Source organism: Pseudorca crassidens, chromosome 18, assembly GCF_039906515.1.
Source record: "Pseudorca crassidens isolate mPseCra1 chromosome 18, mPseCra1.hap1, whole genome shotgun sequence".
Classification (NCBI taxonomy): domain Eukaryota; kingdom Metazoa; phylum Chordata; class Mammalia; order Artiodactyla; family Delphinidae; genus Pseudorca; species Pseudorca crassidens.
The window spans coordinates 3,208,635-3,228,464 of record NC_090313.1 but is presented as its reverse complement, the minus strand read 5'-3'; the positions used below and the strand labels follow the sequence as shown (position 1 = coordinate 3,228,464).

Sequence of the window (19,830 nt, the reverse complement as noted above, 5' to 3'; positions counted from 1 at the left end):
GCCCGCCTGCCGATGCAGGGGACGCGGGTTCGTGCCCCTGTCCGGGAGGATCCCACATGCCGCAGAGCGGCTGGGCCCGTGAGCCATGGCCGCTGAGCCTGCACGTCCAGAGCCTGGGCTCCGCAACGGGAGAGGCCACAACAGTGAGAGGCCCGCGTACCGCAAAAAAAAAAAAAAAAAAAGAAAAAGAAAGCTTAATTGCCTCCCATCCTGAGATGTCAGTGCTGGTCATGCTCTGATGATAAGACTCCCTTCCCAGGTCTAGGGCCACGCTGACTCGCTGTGTACATGCTGATCTGTGTGTGTTTTTCCTTGCAATGTATCCTGGACTTGTTTAAGGTGCTTTGCTCTGACAAGATATAAAACTGTGCTGGCAACCGTGCTTCTCTGGAGCAGTTTCTCAGAGTTATCTGGGAAGAGGGCTTCTGGGCTAGTTCTCAGTTTGGCTCAAATAAAACTCTTCTATTCTTCTTGTAGATTGTTTACTGATTATTTGCGTCGACACCAGCAGGCCTGTGGTTGATGGTAGCGCTCTGCCCCTCACCTCTGCCAGCCTGACTATCTCCGGGCCTCTTCTCAGTGTCCCTCCAACACTGGAGAACAGGCTGCTTAGAGATCAAACAAAATACTTGCCCTTTGAATCTTGTCTGTTGGCTGTTTGACACAGTACAAAAGTGAAGTCAACCCAAAGAAAGAAAAATCTACCTGTGATACTGACCCCCTGGTGCAGCATCTAAGACCTACTTTTTCTCATGAATTAATATATATTTTATTATTTGGCTGAGAAAGGTGAGCCTCAGAAGGGCTAGAGGTATAAATTAACCAGTGTGGGGTAGGGTGGATCACACCCAGACGCCAGCTCTGCTGCTTTTTAGTGTCTGGGTCTCATCTTCTTCAGCAGTAACACAGTGTTAGGTTCCCTACCCCCTCAAAAAAAAAACAGATAAAAGCCCTAGTACCTCAGATGTTGGGGAGCCCAGTGTTGCCCAACTCAGCATCGCTGGGACCTGGGCTCTCCATCGCTCTCCCCGCCTCTGCCGAATATTGGCTCAGGTTCAGGCAAGATGACCTCAGGGCCCCGAGACGGCTTCCCCAGGTCCAGGTACGTGTACAGACTGGACCACCCGCTTTGCCTCTTTAAGAGCATAGAGCCCACTCCTCGAAACCTGCCTCACAGCCTAGTGGCCAGGATGGCATTGCTCATGCATAACCCCTACCAAGGGAAGTGGGGTCACAGTGCCAGGTTAGATCAGTCCGGATCAACCTTCAGACCTGGGGAGAGAGCCGCCATTCCAAGTACAGTGACAGCATCACGCCTGTGCCAAGCAGGAAGAAGGGGGCTCTTGGGCAGGTCCCCCCCACGGCCTCTTCTTCCTCGTTTCCCAGCCGTGCCCAGCCTCCCAGCTGTGGCACTGGGCACCCTGTTTGTATTTTGTGGGTCCACCTGATCTACACTGGCCCCAGCACCTTGCAGGTGCCCTGTGCACGTAAAGAATTCGTACCTGTTTGTTGAAGTGAATTAAGTAGCCTCCGACATATTTGTTCTGCCTTACAAACCTCTAATTAAAACAACACCATAACCATATCATGATGGCCCAGGTTAGAAACTTGCTCAGGCACTAAGCCTGTGACCTGGAATGTCCCTTAATCTCCACAGAAGCAAAGCTGCTACTTCCTCTTGCTCTACTAAAGCACGCCTACGTTGAATTCATTCCTCTGGCCTTTTGAGTTGAAGGCAAACAGTGTGGTCTGTGCTTTTCTCTAAAGTATTTATGGGCGATCTAAGCCCACGTGAATTGCTTCATCCTTATTATTCACATTTTCTAATTGTTCCCCACGTCTCCTAGATGGAGGGTAACAAAACTTTGATGCTCAGATTTTTACTTAGTGACGCATGTGGCTTACAGAATAAGCAAATGATTTTCCTCCACAAACTTGGACTGCATCGTTGGTTTTTTTCTACCCAATAAATTTGTTAACTATGCCAAATGTTTTTTAAATTTAATAGGACCGTAGTCCCTAAGGATGATAAACACTGCCTGGCTTCTCTCTCTCACTTTTTGTTAACTTGCCCCTGAATCAACTATGAGAAATGATTCTGACCCAAAACATCGTTATGCCCACCAACCAAACAGAGGTTCTAATCCTCTTCTTAAGATTCTTCATTAGGTTTCTCTGCTTCCTGGATTGGACTTGAATTCCTGGAACCCATGTTAAAGGCCACCTGCCATTTTGCCCACATCTGCCTCAGACCCGTGCACATCTAGTCCTGGTTTTCCCAGCTATTTTCCCTCTAAGACGGAATATAAGTGTTAATGTCAGACACCAGCTCTTAGCAAGGCCTAAAGGTATAATCTCTACCAAGAAGAGGTTTAGCAGAAACAATGGCGAATCGAGAGTCCAGAAAGGTCTGTGTTCCTTTCACTACCATGATAAAATTTCATAATTGTCTCCTGAGTTAATTTCTAACTTACCTCCAGCAGAATTTCTGCTTGAGTAACCTCTAAAGGATCAGACGTAAATACAGCACTGTCTGATAACGATGGTTAGGTCTGGGCTAGTTTTCAGAGTTTATAGAACTGATGTTCATCCGAAATTGCTCACATTGACCACGTTTCAAAACACAGTCATCCTAGAGACAGCAGAGGGCACTCCAGGTGAATATTAAGTAACTGCAAAGCAAACATCCCAGGAGGAAATGTGACCTGGAGTGTTGGGTGTAGTGCACGATACAGCACACGCTGAAATTTCTCCTGCTCAAAGCTAACCTAATATTTTCCATTTGTTTCGCTTCTTAATGTCCTAGGTCTGTACTGTCCCACATGGGAGACCACATGTGCCTATTTAAATGTAAGTTAATTAAAATGTAAAATTCAGTTCCTCTGTTGCACTGGCCACATTTCATGGACTCAGAAGATACAGGGGGGGCTTCCCTGGTGATGCAGTGGTTAAGAATCCGCCTGCCAATGCAGGGGACACGGGTTCGAGCCCTGGTCCAGGAAGGTCCCACATGCCGTGGAGCAGCTAAGCCTGTGCGCCACAACTACTGAGCCTGCGCTCTAGAGCCCGCGAGCCACAACTACTGAAGCCCGCGTGCCTAGAGCCCGTGCTCCGCAACAAGAGAAGCCACCGCAATGAGAAGCCCACGCACCGCAACGAGGAGTAGCCCCCGCTCGCCCGCGTGCAGCAACGAAGACCTGACGCAAGCCAAAAAAAACCCTACGAATTGTTCATTTCTGGAATTTTCCGTTTTAATATTTTCGGACCTTTGTTGACTGAGGGTAACTGAAAGCAAGGCATGCAAAACCTCGAATGAGGGGGGACGACTGTATGTTATTCGGAGGTGATGTTGGGAAGGGTGAGGGACAAGCGGTGGGCGCCCACGTTGCGGGCTGGTCACCTTTCATTCCCGGTCCTTCAGGCTTTATAAGACAAATCATGATGGCACCGGTGAACCTGGACACCGAGACGAGCCCCACCCACCCTCTTATTTCTTATCCCCACAAATCCACCAGGGGGCAGCACCACCTCTCAGACTTCACAGCCTCATAGAAGAGCAAGGAAGATGCAGAGTGTAACTGATTTGTACTCATTTCCTAAGTTTACACAGATCTTTTCCCCCAAATCTAAGGGGAGGTGCCATGAGAAGGAACTCACGTTCTGTGAGAAGCAAGAATCGCTACATCACAAGGTTAGAGGTGGCTCCTAGGTGACCCATTGAAATGTACATTTACATTTATAAATGTATGTTTATATGTTTCCGTTTGAAATAGAAAAAAGAGTAATGTAATAAAATTATTACATAAAATAAAATATAAATAAAATAAATGAATAAAATAAAAATTCGTGAATTCACACTGGTAATAAATAACCTACTGGTTAATAAAAAATAAAATAAAAATTCTGAATAAAATAAAATAAAAATTCAGTAGTTCATACTGATAATAAATAATCTGGCAAACACCACCTTAACCAAGCGATCAAAATTAACGAAGTTAATGTCACCTCAAAAAGGGGCACACTGACATTGCTTGTGTAGAAGATCCCGAATAATCTCAGAAGTATCTGCTGGAACTAATAGGAAAATTTAGCATGGTCAAAGGATACAATGACAGTATATAAAAATCAACTGTATTTCCATATATAAGCAATGAACAATTGAAAATTAAAAAATAATAATAGCATCAAAAGCATGATTTGGGTGTGTTGATAGAAATGTCCTAAATCATGCGGTGGTGATTACCTGATTATATACATTTGTTAAAACTCATAAAACTGTACACTTAAAATTAGTGAATTTAATTGTCATGTAAATTATACCTCAATGGAGAGAGAAAAAGCACCTACTGTGTGCCCAGTTCCAGGTGCTGAGCACACAGCACAGAACAAATAAAGCTTTTCCATTGGAGCTAACTTTCTAGTCAGGGTTAGACCTTTGAAAATGAATGAATGAATGAATGCACATGTCAAGTAGTGAAAAGTGCTATGAATTAAAATAAAGCAGGGCAAGGGTGCAGGATGGCGGGAGAGGGGGTGTGAATTCTCTTATACAGAATGGGCAAGAAAGGATTCGCACGGATAAGACGACAGTTGAGCCGAGACCTAAATTAGATGAAACCGACCGTCTCCGGCCACCTTTGACCGGCAGAGGCCAGTCCGAGGGCGGGGCGACTCCGGACCTCGGACCCCTGGGAGTCGGCTGCCCGCTTCCGGCGGCGGCGCGGGGGCGGCCGGGAGCCCGGAAGTCCGTCGAGGGAGGGGAGTCCCGCGGCCGCGCGGGGGCCGCCGGGATACCGGAAGTCCGCCGAGGGCGGTGAGTCTCGCGGCCGCGCGGGGGCGGCCGGGATACCGGAAGTCCGCGGATGGCTTTGAGTTCCGGCTGCGGGGCCGTCAGGAGCTGCCTGGGAGGTAAGCGCGATACCGGCCTTCCCGGCCATGGCCACCCGGGTGGGGGCCGGGGCTGCGGTTGCCGGCGCCGCCGTTGTCGCGGTGCTCTCGGCCGCGCTCGTGCTCTACGGGCCGCCGCTGGACGCAGGTACTCGGCCGCGGGCTACTCGTCCGGGCGGGAGGCGCCGCCGTGGGGCCGGGGTCGCGCGGAGCCGCGGGTCCTGGGTCCACCTGGGGAGGGGTTAACCGAGGGACCCCGAGGACCCCGGCCAGGCCTTGGCTGCTGAATAGAGCGCACTGTGTAGAAAGAATGAGGCGTAAACGGGACAAGTGCGTCCGACTTGGAGCACCATCCCCTCCTGTATGGTTTTCTCCTCTTGCCCTGCGGATATTATTGTACCTAAGAGTTTTCAAACCGCTGGACAGTGTGTTGTATTATCTCACTTCTCCCAACAACGTGGAGAGGCTGCTGTTTTGTAAAGGAGGAGGTCCTGAGCCAAGGTTCCCAGCCAGAAAGTAGCTGAAATGGTAAAACGCGCTTTGGCTGTAGTCCTTAGCAGCAGGCAGGACGGAGAGTAACTGTTAGGGGGGTTTGGCTGTTTGGTTTTGGGCACCGTAGTTTCAGGAGATTTGAGGAGCATTGAGGGGCCCCTCAACTTCTGCACTTCACTCAGTCACACCAGCCCAGGCGCTTCTGGGCACCAGTTTGTTCGGAGATACTTTATCTGTCGCAGTTGGTCTTAAATTCGTACACTCCGTGATTGGTTAGCAAGATTTCTCTCTGAGTCGGCTTGAGATTGCATTATTAGGCCGAACTGCGGAGCGTTTACCAAAAACTGGCTTCCCATCCCAGCTTTAGGGCATCTCAGTTAATTTAAAGATTGCTGTCACATGTTCCAAATTAGCTACGGTTCACGTTAAATTAAAGCAAGAAACATTGGTATTGCAAAGTTGTGAGTGGCAAGTAATTCTAGAAAACAGCCCAGAATAAAGAAATCTATTTAACTCTCTTCAGCCACACTTCTTTAAAGCAAACAAAACCAGACAGATATGACCTGTTCTAGATTCAGAATTGTATGAAGACAAATTACTTACTAGGATAAATTTCAAGTTGCCTCTTGCCAAGGCCTTTTTATCCTTAAGAACTTTGATGTTTATATTTCAATATTTCTGTGGATAAGTCCAAATGGTGCATGTCAGTAAGCCAGCTGAAACTTGATTCTCTGTGGAGTATAGGGAAGTTGAACTGACCTTCCTTTGGCCCTCTCACTAACAGGTGTTGATCTCAGGTGAGTGTTACAAAACCCTAATGAGCAGGGGGGATTGTGCTTTGCAGTCATATAATTGCAGTTAAAAAGTGAAAACGCTGTACTTCTCAACAGTGATGTTTTTTACCCATCCCAGATTGGTTTCAGAAGGCATTTGAGAAGGATTTGACTTGTCTTTTGGTTGGTGGCGTGATTATTTGATTAAAAAAAAAATTCTTCTGCCTGAAAATGGCAGCATTTTGGTAAAATGGTGTCTTCTGCCCTGGCTTATCCGTTCGTAACCATAGCATCTTCACAGGTCTGTCTCTGAGCCTCAGTTTCCTTGTCTGTAAAAGAAGGATAAACTGGCTCCCAATGAGGAGAGTGAGGCAAGATGCCGTTAATTCATCAGGCATTTATTGAGTGGCTTATTCTGTGCCAGACTCTGTTCCAGGTGGTTGAGGGTGGGAGGCCAGCCCTTAAGTCACAGGTGGGGGCTATGCCTCCTTCTGTGGAGGCAGAAGGTGCAGGGGTGGTCTTGGGATGCTCTGTGTGTGGCCGGCTGCTTAAAGTGATGGCAGCTAATAAGCCCAAAACATTGTAAGGGACTCAGAACGATCCGTGAGTGACTGGTGAGTTTGGATTCTGTCTTTACAATTTCCAGACTTTAAAAAGCACCTGTATTTATTGTTCTGGGGCATTTGGAGGAGAGACCATTCTCCGATATCCTCACATTGACCAGTCACCTTATGCCAGGTGTGTTCAAGTTTGACACAGATGCATGGCAAGCACCACGGTAAGCGCACAGACAGCTCGTCAGTGGTCAGCAGGGCCGTCCTGAAATCCGCCTGTAACAGCTGCGGTTCCTGTCCTGCAGCTGGCCAGGGAGCCTAGGCAAGAGTGTCTCAGGGCCGCTGTGCACGGTGGCGAAGAGAGTGCGTGGCTGGGAGTCTGGGGTGCGGGAGGTTGGGGCCGGGGGCGGGGAGTGAGAGCTGATTGCTCTGTTAGGTCAGCGCCTCTGTGGCCCAGCACTGCGTCAGGTTGGCCCGGGGCAGAGGTGTCGGGGGCTGGACTGATGGTTGAGCAAGCCTTGTGCCTTTTCACGGCCAAAGGGTTAGGGTTACGGTGATTCTGTTTGGAGTTTTAATCCTGTGTTGATTTGGAAGAAGGTAGGACATCTTGGGTCTAAGCATCCATCTGATATATTGGCTAAGGAGGCGTTTACATCTGCTTATTAAGGAAAATTACGTGAGTAACGTCGTTGAGTGAAAAGTAAAATTGTAAGAGTGATAGAAGATAAAGCTGTTTTACCATATGTATGGAGCTGAGTCAGTCTCTGTTCTTCACTTGGACTTGTGACCCACGTCTGGTTTTCCTCTGCTGCTGAGATAATGGGAAGATAAAAATATTGGATGCCTTTTTTGTGAAAATGTTGTTCGTATCAGCAAAGATCCTTTAATTCTAGAGAAAATGCATGCTTTATTATCTATTCATACATTGGGCTCTATAGAACACAGGATTTCTCTCACAGCTGAGCTGTTTTTAATAATATGGGAAAACATGCAACACAGGAAGTTTTTCAAGAAAGGCCAATTAAAATTAGCTATTTATAGACAATTCAATGATCAAACTATTTTAAAATGCCACTTTGAACCCAGTGTAAGATGTGTTCCTTATTTAGAATGCCATTTCCAGGTTATTTGATTATCTAATTGAGTGTTGGAACCACGACTGGAAAATGAATTGGGAATAACATGAACCACCTGTCTGGCTTGAATAGACCGTGGAAAGTAGCAAAGGGGAGAAGAGACCTAATAAACTTGAAGGAAGATTACGATGAAATATGTGTAGTTCATTAAGTAACAGTGCGTTAAAAAAAACTTTCTGAAAGCTTAAGTAGACTTCCAAGACGTCTGATGCATTCGAAGTAAATCTGGTCCATGCGACGGTATTAGTAGTGTTGTGTTGTTACTTCTGAACAGCATTTGCTTATAGAAATGAAATGATGAAACCATTGGATAAAAATCTACAGCATTCATAGTAAGCCAGCTTTAGGAAGTGTTTTGATTAATGGGGTATTTTGTTCAAGTCTGTTTTTGATGTATGCTGGTAGACACTTACCTTTCTGAACATTTTCCTGTTTTTCAGTTTTAAATCGAGCATTTCCACTGCATACAGCACGCTCAGTGACGGACATGGAGGCTGCTTTGCAGCTGGTGAGGAATGTGGTACCTCCTCTGGCCGCCTGGAAGCACAAAGGGCAAGCTGGGAGGATAGGCGTGGTGGGAGGCTGCCCAGAGTAAGTTGCGCGGACGCAGCGTCCTTCTTTGGCTGTCACCTACCTGTCGTCCCTCCGTCCGTCCATTTGGACCCCAGGGGTCATTTCCGAGTGTCTTCTGATATTCCGGCAGTAGTTTTCAGTGATGAACGTTTGATTGAGTAGCAGAGAAAGCATGGGGCGCCGATTGGGTGAGGCTGCTGCTTCTTACTTTGTGCTCTGTACTGACGGTGTTCGTTACTGTGAGCCTTGGTTACTTTGTAGTCAAGGTAGAGACACTCAGCATCTGCTTGCTTTCCTTTCTTAATTTAAAGATATTCCTGCAAGTTCCTTATGAAATTTGACAGATCCTAGTTTTTTCCGAGGCCTTTTTTCTCTTCTAGTTTTATATATTATGCTGCTGTGTCGACACATAAAGATTTGTAATTTGTCCTTGCTTGTGATACCTGCTGCCTTTGACTTAAATTCGACCTTGGTTACCATTCAGTTTCTGCTTCCTTTCTGTTTGCACTGATATGCTCTTTGCCTAGCCTTGTATTTTCAACAGTTTAGCATGTAGTTGGCTGTACTTATTAAAATAACGTGTAGCTGGATTGTGTTTCTTTACCCAACGTGACAGTGACTGCTCTAAGTGAGGGGGATGTATTTCTTTTGTTAGCGAGGCTTGTATTCACACTGTGGGGTGAGTGTGTATGTCCGCTGTCCTGTCCTTTGGCATTTCGGGCGAATTCGTGGCTCTGCCTGGGGAGACTGTCACACGTGCAGCGTGCCCTGAGCGCGTTTCCCTGTTCGGGTTAGCAAAGCTCTTCACCCCTGGGATTGACGTAACAGTTACCGTCACTCATCTGATGTCAGGTTCACGGATTTTCCTCACTGTGCTTGAAGTGCCCTTAAGCACAGTTACAGGCGATTCCGAGCAAGCGGATGGAAGCAGGAGAGAGGCGTGCGAGTCTCTTCTCGTTTGTCCCCATGTCCGAGGTGACCGCTGCCTCTGCTCACCGTTGCTCTTGGGGGTGGGTCCTGCTCCTTGGGGCGCCAGCCAGTCCAGGGGCTCCGGCCTGTGGTCACCTCGAGCACACTGTCTTTCTCTGCAGTGCCTTTGGGAAACTCTCCCTGTCTTCTCAGACCTCCAGGTTTTGTTTTGTTTTGCTTTGTTTTTTCCCCTAACACACATCCTTACCATCCTTGCTAATAGAACCCCAGTCTTGTTCGGTTGGTGTTGCATTTTCTCTTACTTGTGTCTGTGTGCATTTCTGATAAATGAAGTGCTTTCTGTGTCTATATTAGTCTAGAGAGGTGTTGTCTTTATAATATTAAGTCCTCTCATCAAGTGTACATCTCTTCTGTTCTTTAATAGGTTTTTAAAATGTCCCCACAGAGTTATCATGTGTTTTATAAGGTTAATTCCTAGATGCTTTATGATTTTTGCTGGCATGGTAGATGCTATCATATATTCTAATCAGTTATTCCTGGTATAGAAAATAACCATTTTATTCCGGTTGATGTAAATCTTGCCGAACCATTGTACACTAGGAGATTCATTTTTTAACAGCTTTATTGAGGTCTGGTTGGTATACGGCAAGCTGCAAATGTTATAAATGTACAATTCGATAAGTTTGACCTCTGTACAGCCCCCTGAAGCCATCTGTCAAGGCTTCAGTTTGCACATAAGCATTTCAGAGAGACCTTGGAGCACCTGGCCAGGACCTGCCTCTCCTGACATGGTTCAGAGCCTCATAGGAAAGATTGGCTTTCCTGGGACTGATCCGTGTTAATAAGCCTTTTCCCGAGCTTCTACAGGGGGTTGGGCCGTGCCCGGGTGCTGCGTGTCTGTGTAATTTACTGATAAGCCTGGTGTGCTTGCCTCATTCTCAGAAGTTTTTGACTGTAAATGTCTTCTTTTTAGGTACACTGGAGCCCCCTATTTTGCAGCAATCTCAGCTCTCAAAGTGGTATGTTTGTTCATAGCTTCTTTTTCAGGATTTTTCTAGTAAAGAGTTGGATTATTTAAATATGACTGAAGCAAATGTTTTCTGAGTATTCTCTCAATATTCAGAGAAATCTGAATAGCATTTTGGGTAATCGTGGTAAGAGACGTACCTTTTTTTTTTTTTTTTTTTGCGGTACGCAGGCCTCTCACCGCTGCGGCCTCTCCTGTTGCGGAGCACAGGCTCCGGACGCACAGGCTCAGCGGCCATGGCTCACGGGCCCAGCCGCTCCACGGCATGTGGGATCTTCCCGGATCGGGGCACGAACCCGTGTCCCCTGCATCGGCAGGTGGACTCCCAACCACTGCGCCACCAGGGAAGCCCAAGAGAGACGTACCTTTAAATCTACCCTGACCTCTTGTGCAGCCACAAAGTAACTTGGATCGGGACTCATTTTCTTTTAAACTAAACTTTTTTTAGAACTGTACTTCACCACAGTGATCCAGGCTGCCTTTTCAGTCCTAGCATAAGCAGTGGACCTCTTTTAACCTTGGCAGTTGTCACGGCAGCGTTTTGATCAAGTCCTGGAGGCCCAGTGGCATAGGGACTGTGACATGGGCTGTGCTTCTGCGGACCTCATCGTGATGCCACCTGAGCCGGCGGGGCCACCTGCCTCTTTGGCGGCAGCAGAAGTCCGCCTCTCTTTCCAGGCCTTTCTTAGGTTTTGCCGCCAGCCGGAGGCCTCTCAGCCGCCTCCTGGCTGTGGGTTACCTGCGGCAGTGAGTGCTTTTCTTTTGGGACAGTGCTGCGGAATTCGCACGGTTGTACCAGAGCCACCAGTGCTCTTGAGTGTCTGTCGGGCGAATCCCGCGTTAAGCCGGCCTCCTGTGCCCCTCCTCAGGGCGCGGACTTGTCCCACGTGTTCACCACCCAGGATGCCGCGCCTGTGATCAAGTCGTACAGCCCGGAGCTGATCGTTCACCCGGTTCTGTGAGTAGTGGGGCCCCGGCGGGCGCGGGGCTTGTAGCCACTCTCCTGGGTCACAGGGTCTCTGCGCCTTCGTGGAGCCGCTGTGCAGTAGCCGCGGTGCAGGGAGGGGGCAGGTGGGAGGGTGCTGTCAGAAGAAGCGAGGGAACGATAATGAACCCGCGTCTGTAGTCAGAATAAGACAGTGTGCAGGAGACCTGGGCACCAGGGCTGCCCGGGCTGGCCCCTGTGGCCCGTCGGCAATGGCCGGAGGGTCCTAGGCCCAGGAGGGGCCGTGGGCCTGCCTGTGACAGAGTCTCACGTGGCAGCAGTAATGACCGTTCGATCGTTCAGCAAGCGCTTACTGGACTCTGTCCTGGGTTCCGCGGGGACAGCATCTGACTGGGCAGCCCAAGACCTGCTCCCGTGCAGCTTCCTCTCCAGGGCAGCCCTGTGCCCTGGAACTTTCTGCAACGGGGAAGCTTTTCTCTCGGTGCTGTGCGAGACTGTGGCTGCTGAGAGCTTGAAACGCGGCCAGTGGGACTCGGGAGCTGAGTTTTTACTTTGATTTTAATTACATGTAAAAGCCCGCGTGGTCAGCGTCTCCTGGGCCACGTACACAGCTTTGGAGGACAAGTGAGGTAACAGCTTGTCAGGCGGTGCTGAGGACCGCAGGGAGGACGGGGCGGGGAGTGCTGGGCGCGCGCGCGCGCGCGCGCGCGCGCGTGTGTGTGTGTGGCGGGTGCTCCTAGGGTCGCCGTGGGCAGTGGCGCAGGGCGTGGCATCCGGTGAAGGCGCAGACACGGGGGCTGGTGGGGAGCGGGCGTGGGAGCTCATGCTGCAGGCCTGCTGGGGACACTTAGTCTGGGGTGCTTGGGAGGGGCTGGGTGACCAGAGAGGTTCAGGGCCACGCTTTGCTGGTCGTGGGGGTCATAGTAAGGGTTCTGGCCCTTGGGGCCCAGGGCGGAAGCAGGGGTCCCACTGGGAGGCTGTGATAAGCCCCTGGGGTTACTTGCATGCTGGGCTAGAGACAGGAGCAGGTCAGAGCCTGGCCACAGCAGGGGAGTGCAGCCCCGCCCTCCCGCGGGTGGGCCGTGAGACCGGCAGGAGCGTGGGGAAGCCACCAGGGTGTGGGCTGAGCAGGTTGTCATCTCCATGGCCTGCTGATGTGCCGGCAGCCGTGGGGTGGGCAGGGGAGCCTAGATCTGGGAGTTGTCAGCGCGTGGGCTGGTTTAAACCAGGAGGCGAAGCTGTGTGTGGGTCGGGAGGGCCCGGCGCGCTGGCGGCTGGGAGCAGACTGGAGGGGCCTGGAGGGCGTCCTGGGGCCGAGTGGAGAGCTTTGCGGATGGTCCTGGAAGAGCCCGTGCCTGGAGCCAGACACGAGGCCTCGGCTCCCAGTGTGGGGTCCCCAGTGCGGGGTCGCCGGCAGCCCGAGCGGGGCTGCTGGGGGGCGCGGCAGGCTGTCTGGTAGCCTGTGGGCCCTGAGAGTGGCGGCCGGGCCTCAGAGTAGCGCGCAGGCATCAGGTCTGGGCCTAAGGAGGGCTCCTGATATTGCGGGGGGTCGGGGCGCCACCGGGCACACGCCTCCCTGCAGGCCTGAGGTGGGGACGTCTGCACCACGGGTAGGAGTGCGCCTGCACTGCATCTGTGCGCCTGTGTGATGGAACCAGACTGGCACAGGTCATTTTGAAATGAGTCATCGTGTCTTATTTTAACGTGTTTTACGTACTTTTTCCCCCGTGAGTCTTAATTTTAAAAAAAGAAAAAGAAAAAAAGTGTAGTATGATCATGACTATATACCCTGCATTATTGACTCTCTTTCTGATGGGAAGGAAGTTCCATTTGCCTCAGCTTTGGTGAGACCCAGATCCTCTGCCTACCTTTGCGGAGTTCACAGAAACGTGTGGACCACTCGACTAAACTGCTGGGGTCCCTCCCGGGGCCTGGGAAGGGGCCCAGCAAGTGAGAGGCTCCGTGCTTGAGTTTCATCCCCAAGAGTATGCTGCCCTCACATCACGCCATACATCATGCTCTTTGTCGTTTCCTGTAAAACAGCACTTTCTCACCGTGTTTCCTGCCCCTGCTGCTCCCTCCTTCTCTTGTCTGCTTGTCCCCAGAGCGGGTGGCTTCCCCTGCGAGCCTCCTAAGTGGAGGTGGCTTTTCCTTTGTTCCCCCAGCCATTGGGTCTGGAGGTGGGACGTGCGTCCTCCCGGACCATCACCTCTCGTTCCAAAACCTCCAGCTCCTTTGAAACTCCACCCACTGACCCAGTGCCCCTCCTCCCTGCAGCCGCCTCCGATCCCCATCAGTCCTTGTGTATTAGTGTCTCTCTCACCATTGCTCCCGGGACCGTTGCTAATGTGTGTGTAGGGAACGGCTTTACTGGGATAGGATTCACTGTAAAATCCACTGACTTTAATTGTACAGTGGTTTGTGGTATGCTTGCCAGGTTGTTACGTCACAGATAATCTTAGGACGCTCCCACCACTCCAGGACGGAAGCCCCTCCCCATCGCCACCCCAGCCTGAGGCGACCTCTCATCTGCTTGGTTTCCGAACATTTGCCTTTTCTGAACATTTCTTATGCGTGGAATCAGACATTTGTGAGGTCTTGTGTCTGCCGCCTTTTACTTAGCATCCTGTTTTCGAGAGGTGTCCACATTGTAGCACGTGTCAGTGCTCTGTTGCTCTTTAACAAACAAAAACAAAACCCAGAAGTCCCCCCCGCCCAACCCCGCCAGCTGCTGGCAACCGGCAGTCTCTTCTCTATGGGTGAGTTTGGTGTTGTGTTTTTGCGGTGTTTTTGTTTTGTTTGTTTGCTTTAAAGGTCCCACATATAAGAGAGAGCATACGCTATTTGTGTTTCTTGGGCTCATTTCACTTAGCAGAATGCTTTCAGGGGCATCTGAATGTTGAAAGCTAGACAACTATGGTGGGGTCCTGGCTGGGGTCCTGGAACAAGAAAAGGACATTGGGGGAAAATCTGGAAAAATCTGTAGTTTCATTAATAAGGTAAACAAAAGATGAAAATTTCAAGCTCTTTTGCCCTTCTTTTCCTTTGTTAGTGACAGCCCCAGTGCCGTCCAAGATGTGGAAAAGTGGTTGCCCCGACTGCACGCCCTGGTCATAGGGCCTGGCTTAGGCAGAGACGACGTTCTTCTGGAAAACGTCAAGGTAACGTGTAGAATTATTAACCACGCCTATTCCCACAGGCTCGGCCCTTAGATCGGGGGAGTCTGACGGAATTGCATTTTCCGTTGTTTGTTGCTCTGTGTGCGTCTTGGAGGAGGAGTTGAGACCGATAGAACGTGGTCTGGGGAATAGAGGAGACACTAGGCGTAAAGGTAGGGATGTGCTTAAACCAGAGCAGGGCACCGCTGAACGGCGCCCTCTTTCGCTCCCGGGGCTCTGGTCTCAGGCTGTGGCCGAGGAAGTCTCCATGGGGCCCGACGTGACCAGCCCAGCATCCGGGCTGAGCGGGGTTAGCAGTGGCCGGGCGTGCGCTCAGGCTCGCGGTCACCTCCCCGCGACCCCTTCCTGCTGGGGACCCCTGGCAGCCTGCTCCTGGTGCCCGCTGTAAGGGCGCAGTGCCCCCCGGGGCCGGCCGAGGGCCACGCTTTGTGCAGCGCTCTGCGCGGTGCCCGGCTGGGCCCAGTGGGAGTCTGTCACGGCGAGCCAGTGGGAGAGGGTGCTGCTGGTGACCTCACCGTTGCTGTGAGCTGTGCACTTAGAGGGAAACGTGAAAGGTGTTCTGGTGCTTCTAGCTCTGTGTCGTCAGCGGGTCCTCTTGAAAGCCCTTGTTAGTTTAATTTCTTAACCTGGTGCTCCTCTGACCACCTGAGGTCCTCATTGGTCTAGAAATCCCTGGGCCTTGGACCCCACGGGCCAGTTGTTCTGCTGCCTTTGCACTCTCTTCTGTCCCCTGCCGTCCTTTTCAGCTAAAGCCAGCGCAGCCGGCGCTGGGTGATGGGAGAGTGGGCAGGAGACCCTAGTTCACCCTCGTGGGTACACGTGCATTCGTTTACTTTTTCGTTGATCATTTATGCTCTTCCTTACTACTGAAACTTTATGCCTGCTTTAATCTAAGAAGATGAAACTAATTTTTTAGCCTCAAAAAGTTGAAATAGAAATAAATGCTATCCTGGATCAGGGGAAATAGCTCGGTTGGCACACCAACCCCACATTCTGTGTGTTCCTGCTGCCCAGGTCCTCCGACACTGCCCTGGTGTCACTCTCCGAGGGGACACATCTCAGGGACCTGCTGAGCTCTCCCTGCCCTCGTTGGGGCCCTTCTCAGTGCCCCCAGACCACCTGCCCCAGCTCCAGCCCTGGGAGGTGTCGCCACGTGCCTCGAGGGGGCTAGCGGTCATGGTGGCCCTGATTTGCCACTTGCTTCAGCAGCTGGAGGGGCTCCTGGCCCAGCTTCTGCTTTTTGAGTTAAGCTGCACAGAAGCTCAAGGGAAAGAAGGTGCAGGGTGCTGTGACGTTGGTTGGACTTGCCTAGCAATCTGTGGGTAAAGAACATTTTCAAAGGCAGACGTGTGTTTGCTTTACCAGAATTGAGTGAGAACGTGAATTTTAAGGGTCCCTTCCACGGAAAATCTTTCCAGCCTTTGGGGTTAAAGTTGGGGCTGGAAATTTCACTTTCTTCAAGCCCATGAATGATCACTGAGGAGAAACAGTGGCCGTGACATGTGACTGGGGATGGAGTGGAGCAGGAATGTGTTTTCAACTTTAGTGTCGATAGTTGGTCCGTTTATTATTGCCTGTTTCAAACGGTTTGGTTAAAACATATGTACCCTCTGTAGGACGAGGTGCTAAGTGAAGTGGGCAGCAGCACAGACGCTGCGCGATCTCACTTCTGTGTGGAGTCAGAATAGGTGAGCTCGGAGAAGCAGAGAGGAGAAGGGTGGCTGCCGGGCGCGGGGCGTCAGGGCAGTGGGGAGAGGTTACGTTCTCCCCCGGGGAGGTGATAGCTGTGTGGGTTAGCTGGATTGGTGATTATTTCACTATACTTCTGCACGGGCTCACCTTGGAGGTACTGGGGGTTCGGTTCCGGACCACTGCAATAAAGTGAATTCTCGTCATAAGGCCGGTCACGTGAATTTTTTGGTTTCCCAGTGGAGATAAAGTTACGTTTGTGTTATACTGTAGTCTATTACGTGTGCAATAGCATTATGTCTAAAAAACAGTGTAGGTGCTTTAATTTACAAGTACTTTGTGACTGCAAAGCGCTGACCGCCATCTGCGCCTCCAGTGAGACATCGCTGTATTGCTGGTGGAGGCCGTGGCCTCCACGCTGGCGTCTGCTGAAGGCTGGGGTGGCTGTGGCAGTAACCTTTGCCGCACTCATGGACGAATTTAAAGTGTACAATTCAGTGGCTTCTGGTATATTTACGGAGTTTGCAGCCATCACCACAGTCCGCTTGAGGACGTTTTCCTCCCCACACCCGTCAGCACTTGCCCCCCGTTCCTCCCAGCCTCCACCCCGGTGACCACTAACCTACTCTCTGTCTCCGTGGACTGGCCTGTTTTGGACCTTCGTAGGAACAGCATCCTACGCTGTGTGGTGTCTGTCATTTCAGGGCTCACCCTGCTGTGGCAGGTTGTCGGCGCTTCACGCCTTCCGTTGCTGTGTGATGGGCCGTGGTATGGAGAGACCGCGTTCTTAAACTCCATTCGTCAGCTGATGGACATTTGGGTTGTTTACGCTTCCTGGCTGTTACACATAGTGCTGCTGTGAGCACTCATTTCCAAGGTCTTTTGTGGATTTATGGTTTTATTTCTGTGGGGTATATACCTAGACTGGAGAAGCTGGATCATACGACACCTCCGTTTGGTGTCTTATCTAAGAGTTTTGCCTGACGCAATATTTACTCCTATGTTTTCTCTTAAGAGCTTTATTCTTTTAGCTCTGTGGTCCCTTTTGAGTTAAGTTTTGTGTATGGTGTTAAGGAAGGGGTTCAGTCCAGTTTTATATCCAGTTGTCCCAGTACTTCTTCGGGCGAGTGAATTCTCTGGGCATCCTTGTTGGAAGTCAGTTGACATCAGTGTGAGGGTTGATTTCTGGGCTCTCCTTTCTGTGCCATCGATTGTACAGCTGTCCTCGTGCCAGTAACCACATTACCTTGAGTATTGTATCTGTGCAGTAAGTTCTGAAATCGCGAAGTGTGGGTCCTCCAACTTCCTTCTTTCCAGCGTTGTTTTGGCTATTCTGGGTCCCGTGAGTTTGCATGAGTTTTAGGCTCAGCTTGTCAGTTGCAGAATGGACAGCTGGGATTTGGGTAGGGGTCACCTTGAATCTCTAGGTCAATTTGGGGATCACTGCTGTCTTAACAATATTGAGTCTTCCAGTTCATAAGCTGGTTTTGAGCCAGAGTTTGTGGCTGTAGGATCTGGACGGACCCGCCTAGTGTCTGGGCTCTTTGTCAGCGTGTTGTTTTCCTGGATGGATGGATGTGTCTTGGAGGCTTTTCCTGGCAGGATATGCAGATGTTCATTATTTTTTATAGCCTCATCATAATATGCTGTAATGTATTTAACTAGTTCATTTCAGCTGTTTACAGCATTTTTTTCTATTAGCGATGCCTTGAACATTTCTGTATATCTATTTGTTTCTTTTGGGTGTTTTCTTTAGGATAAATTTGTAGAAGTTCCATTGCTGAATCAAAGAGTATCTGTGGAAGGCGGAGATACTGAATAACATCCTCTGAACTGAGAAGGAACTTTTAAGACTGAAAAACGAAGCAGGCACCTGAGTGAAGTGCAGTTCTGAAGTTTACGTGGGGACTGACATACAGGCAGGATCGGGTGGAAGATGACCCAGGTGTCCCTAGCTGCACGGAAGGGGTCCAAGGGGATTTCTGAAGAAAGAATCTGACCCCCAAGTGAGACGCATGTCTACACTGATGGGAACTGGACTTTATTTCTCCGCCCCCGCCCCGGGGGGGGCGGGTCTCTGCAGAGGCACTCCTCCAGTTTTCATATCAGAGAAAGATGGTCAAGTCGATAGGGAACTTGTCCGGCTTGGGCGCATTCCTGGCGAGTGGGCTACAGCTCAGTCACTCACGCGGGAGGGGAAGGGGCAGGGCTGCGGGCCTGAGATGGAGCACACTGAGTGGGGTCAGTGTGGTCCAGCCACACAGTGCGAAACTGAAACGTTTTTGAGAGATGCTCCCGGATTTCTCCAGAAGCTTGTAGCAGTTTGCTCTCCAGCGAGGGCTGCCCTTCCCAGGATGTGCTCTGGGGAGCTGCCACTCCTCACTCCCCCTCCTCGTGTGTAGAAAGCTCCCTGTTCCACGTTAGCCCTCCTGACCTGTGTGTGGCTGGCGCCTGCGTTTGCCCGTTCTTCCCTTAGGGCAGGTTGCTGTCCGGATGTGTGTGTGTGCGCAGGGCTTGCTGCCTCGGCACGGCACGTGCTGGTGGCGCTGACCCTCCAGATGCCGTGACCGTGACAGCGTCAAGTGCACAGGCCCTCTGAGCCATGGAAGCAAGACCAGCCCTCCGTTCTCTGCGTCAGGAGGCCGAGTGTCACACTGTGCGATGTTACTAATGTGCTCTCCGTGGTGTCGGCTCACGTTTCCCGGGTCTGAACGTTCACTGGGCCGCTGTCTTTGTAAGAGCTCTAGGAGGAAAGTACAGAGACTCAGAAAATCTGAATTGGTTCTAACAGTAATGCCCGACTCAGGGCAAGCAGACAGAGCATTTCCACTGTTTAAGGAGAGAGCCCTCCGTGGGCCCTGTACCCTGACCCTCCACCGAAGGGGCTTTTGGGCACACTCCCAGCACTCAGACCGGCGTCGGCAGGTGCGACAGGCCGTCGGGCAGGGCAGCCGTGCTGGGTGAGGTTGCACTCCTCACTGCTACTTCACGGACGTGGGCTTATCTCCCAGTGTTTTAAATTATCCCTGCTTGTCATGTATCTCATTCGTTCTCTTCTAATAGAGTTTTCTGTTACGTAGTATCTATCGGGTAGGAGTCCTCTTCTCGTGCTGTGGCCGTAAATGCCCTTGTCATGAGATACTGGTGCATGATAATCAGCAGTCATGTTGATCAGACACACGTATAATTTTCAAGCAAAAAACCTCAAACTTGTAGTATAGCATTCTCAGAGAGAAGTGATGCGCTGTTCATTACTACGGTCATTCATTTGAAAGCACGTGAAGTGTTACTTATGAGAAATAGATAAAAACTAAGGAGTTGGGGAATTCCCGAGACTTCAGGCCTCTCGGCTCCAAATCCTGAGGGCTAGTATCTGTTGGAAATTTGGAGGTGCCGGCCCAGGGTTGTCCGTTGTGGGCTGGCCTGGGACCCAGCACTGCGTGGTGGTTCCCGTGGGCTCCTGTCTTCAGAGCTCCCGGGGCCCGGCCTTACAGAGTCTCTCTTCTACAGCTCCTGTGTTCAGAGCTCCCGGGGCCCAGCATTACGGAGTCTCTTCTGCTTATTTATGCATTTGCTTTCTTGTTTCCTGCCTGTTGGTTGATGGCCTGAGGTTGAAGTCCGTCAGGAACTGCTCGGCTTCTTGT

At 50.7% G+C, this 19,830-nt stretch overlaps 1 protein-coding gene across 6 annotated transcripts in view; it reads left to right on the top strand.

Annotated features, from left to right (window-relative positions):
- The window catches only part of NAXD (NAD(P)HX dehydratase), a 45,710-nt gene that overhangs the window by 22,321 nt on the left and 3,559 nt on the right, over positions 1 to 19,830 (top strand). For 3 of the 6 annotated variants that reach the window (XM_067713122.1, XM_067713123.1, XM_067713127.1), the window contains exons 1-5: positions 4,903 to 5,035; positions 8,283 to 8,433; positions 10,319 to 10,364; positions 11,242 to 11,330; positions 14,371 to 14,479. In XM_067713122.1, coding sequence (XP_067569223.1) covers positions 4,936 to 5,035; positions 8,283 to 8,433; positions 10,319 to 10,364; positions 11,242 to 11,330; positions 14,371 to 14,479 — 495 coding nt within the window. In that variant the 5' untranslated portion in view covers positions 4,903 to 4,935. Of the gene's footprint in view, positions 1 to 4,802; positions 5,036 to 6,798; positions 6,931 to 8,282; positions 8,434 to 10,318; positions 10,365 to 11,241; positions 11,331 to 14,370; positions 14,480 to 19,830 lie in introns of those variants that run through there. The other 3 variants (XM_067713125.1, XM_067713124.1, XM_067713126.1) reach the window with 3 other exon arrangements.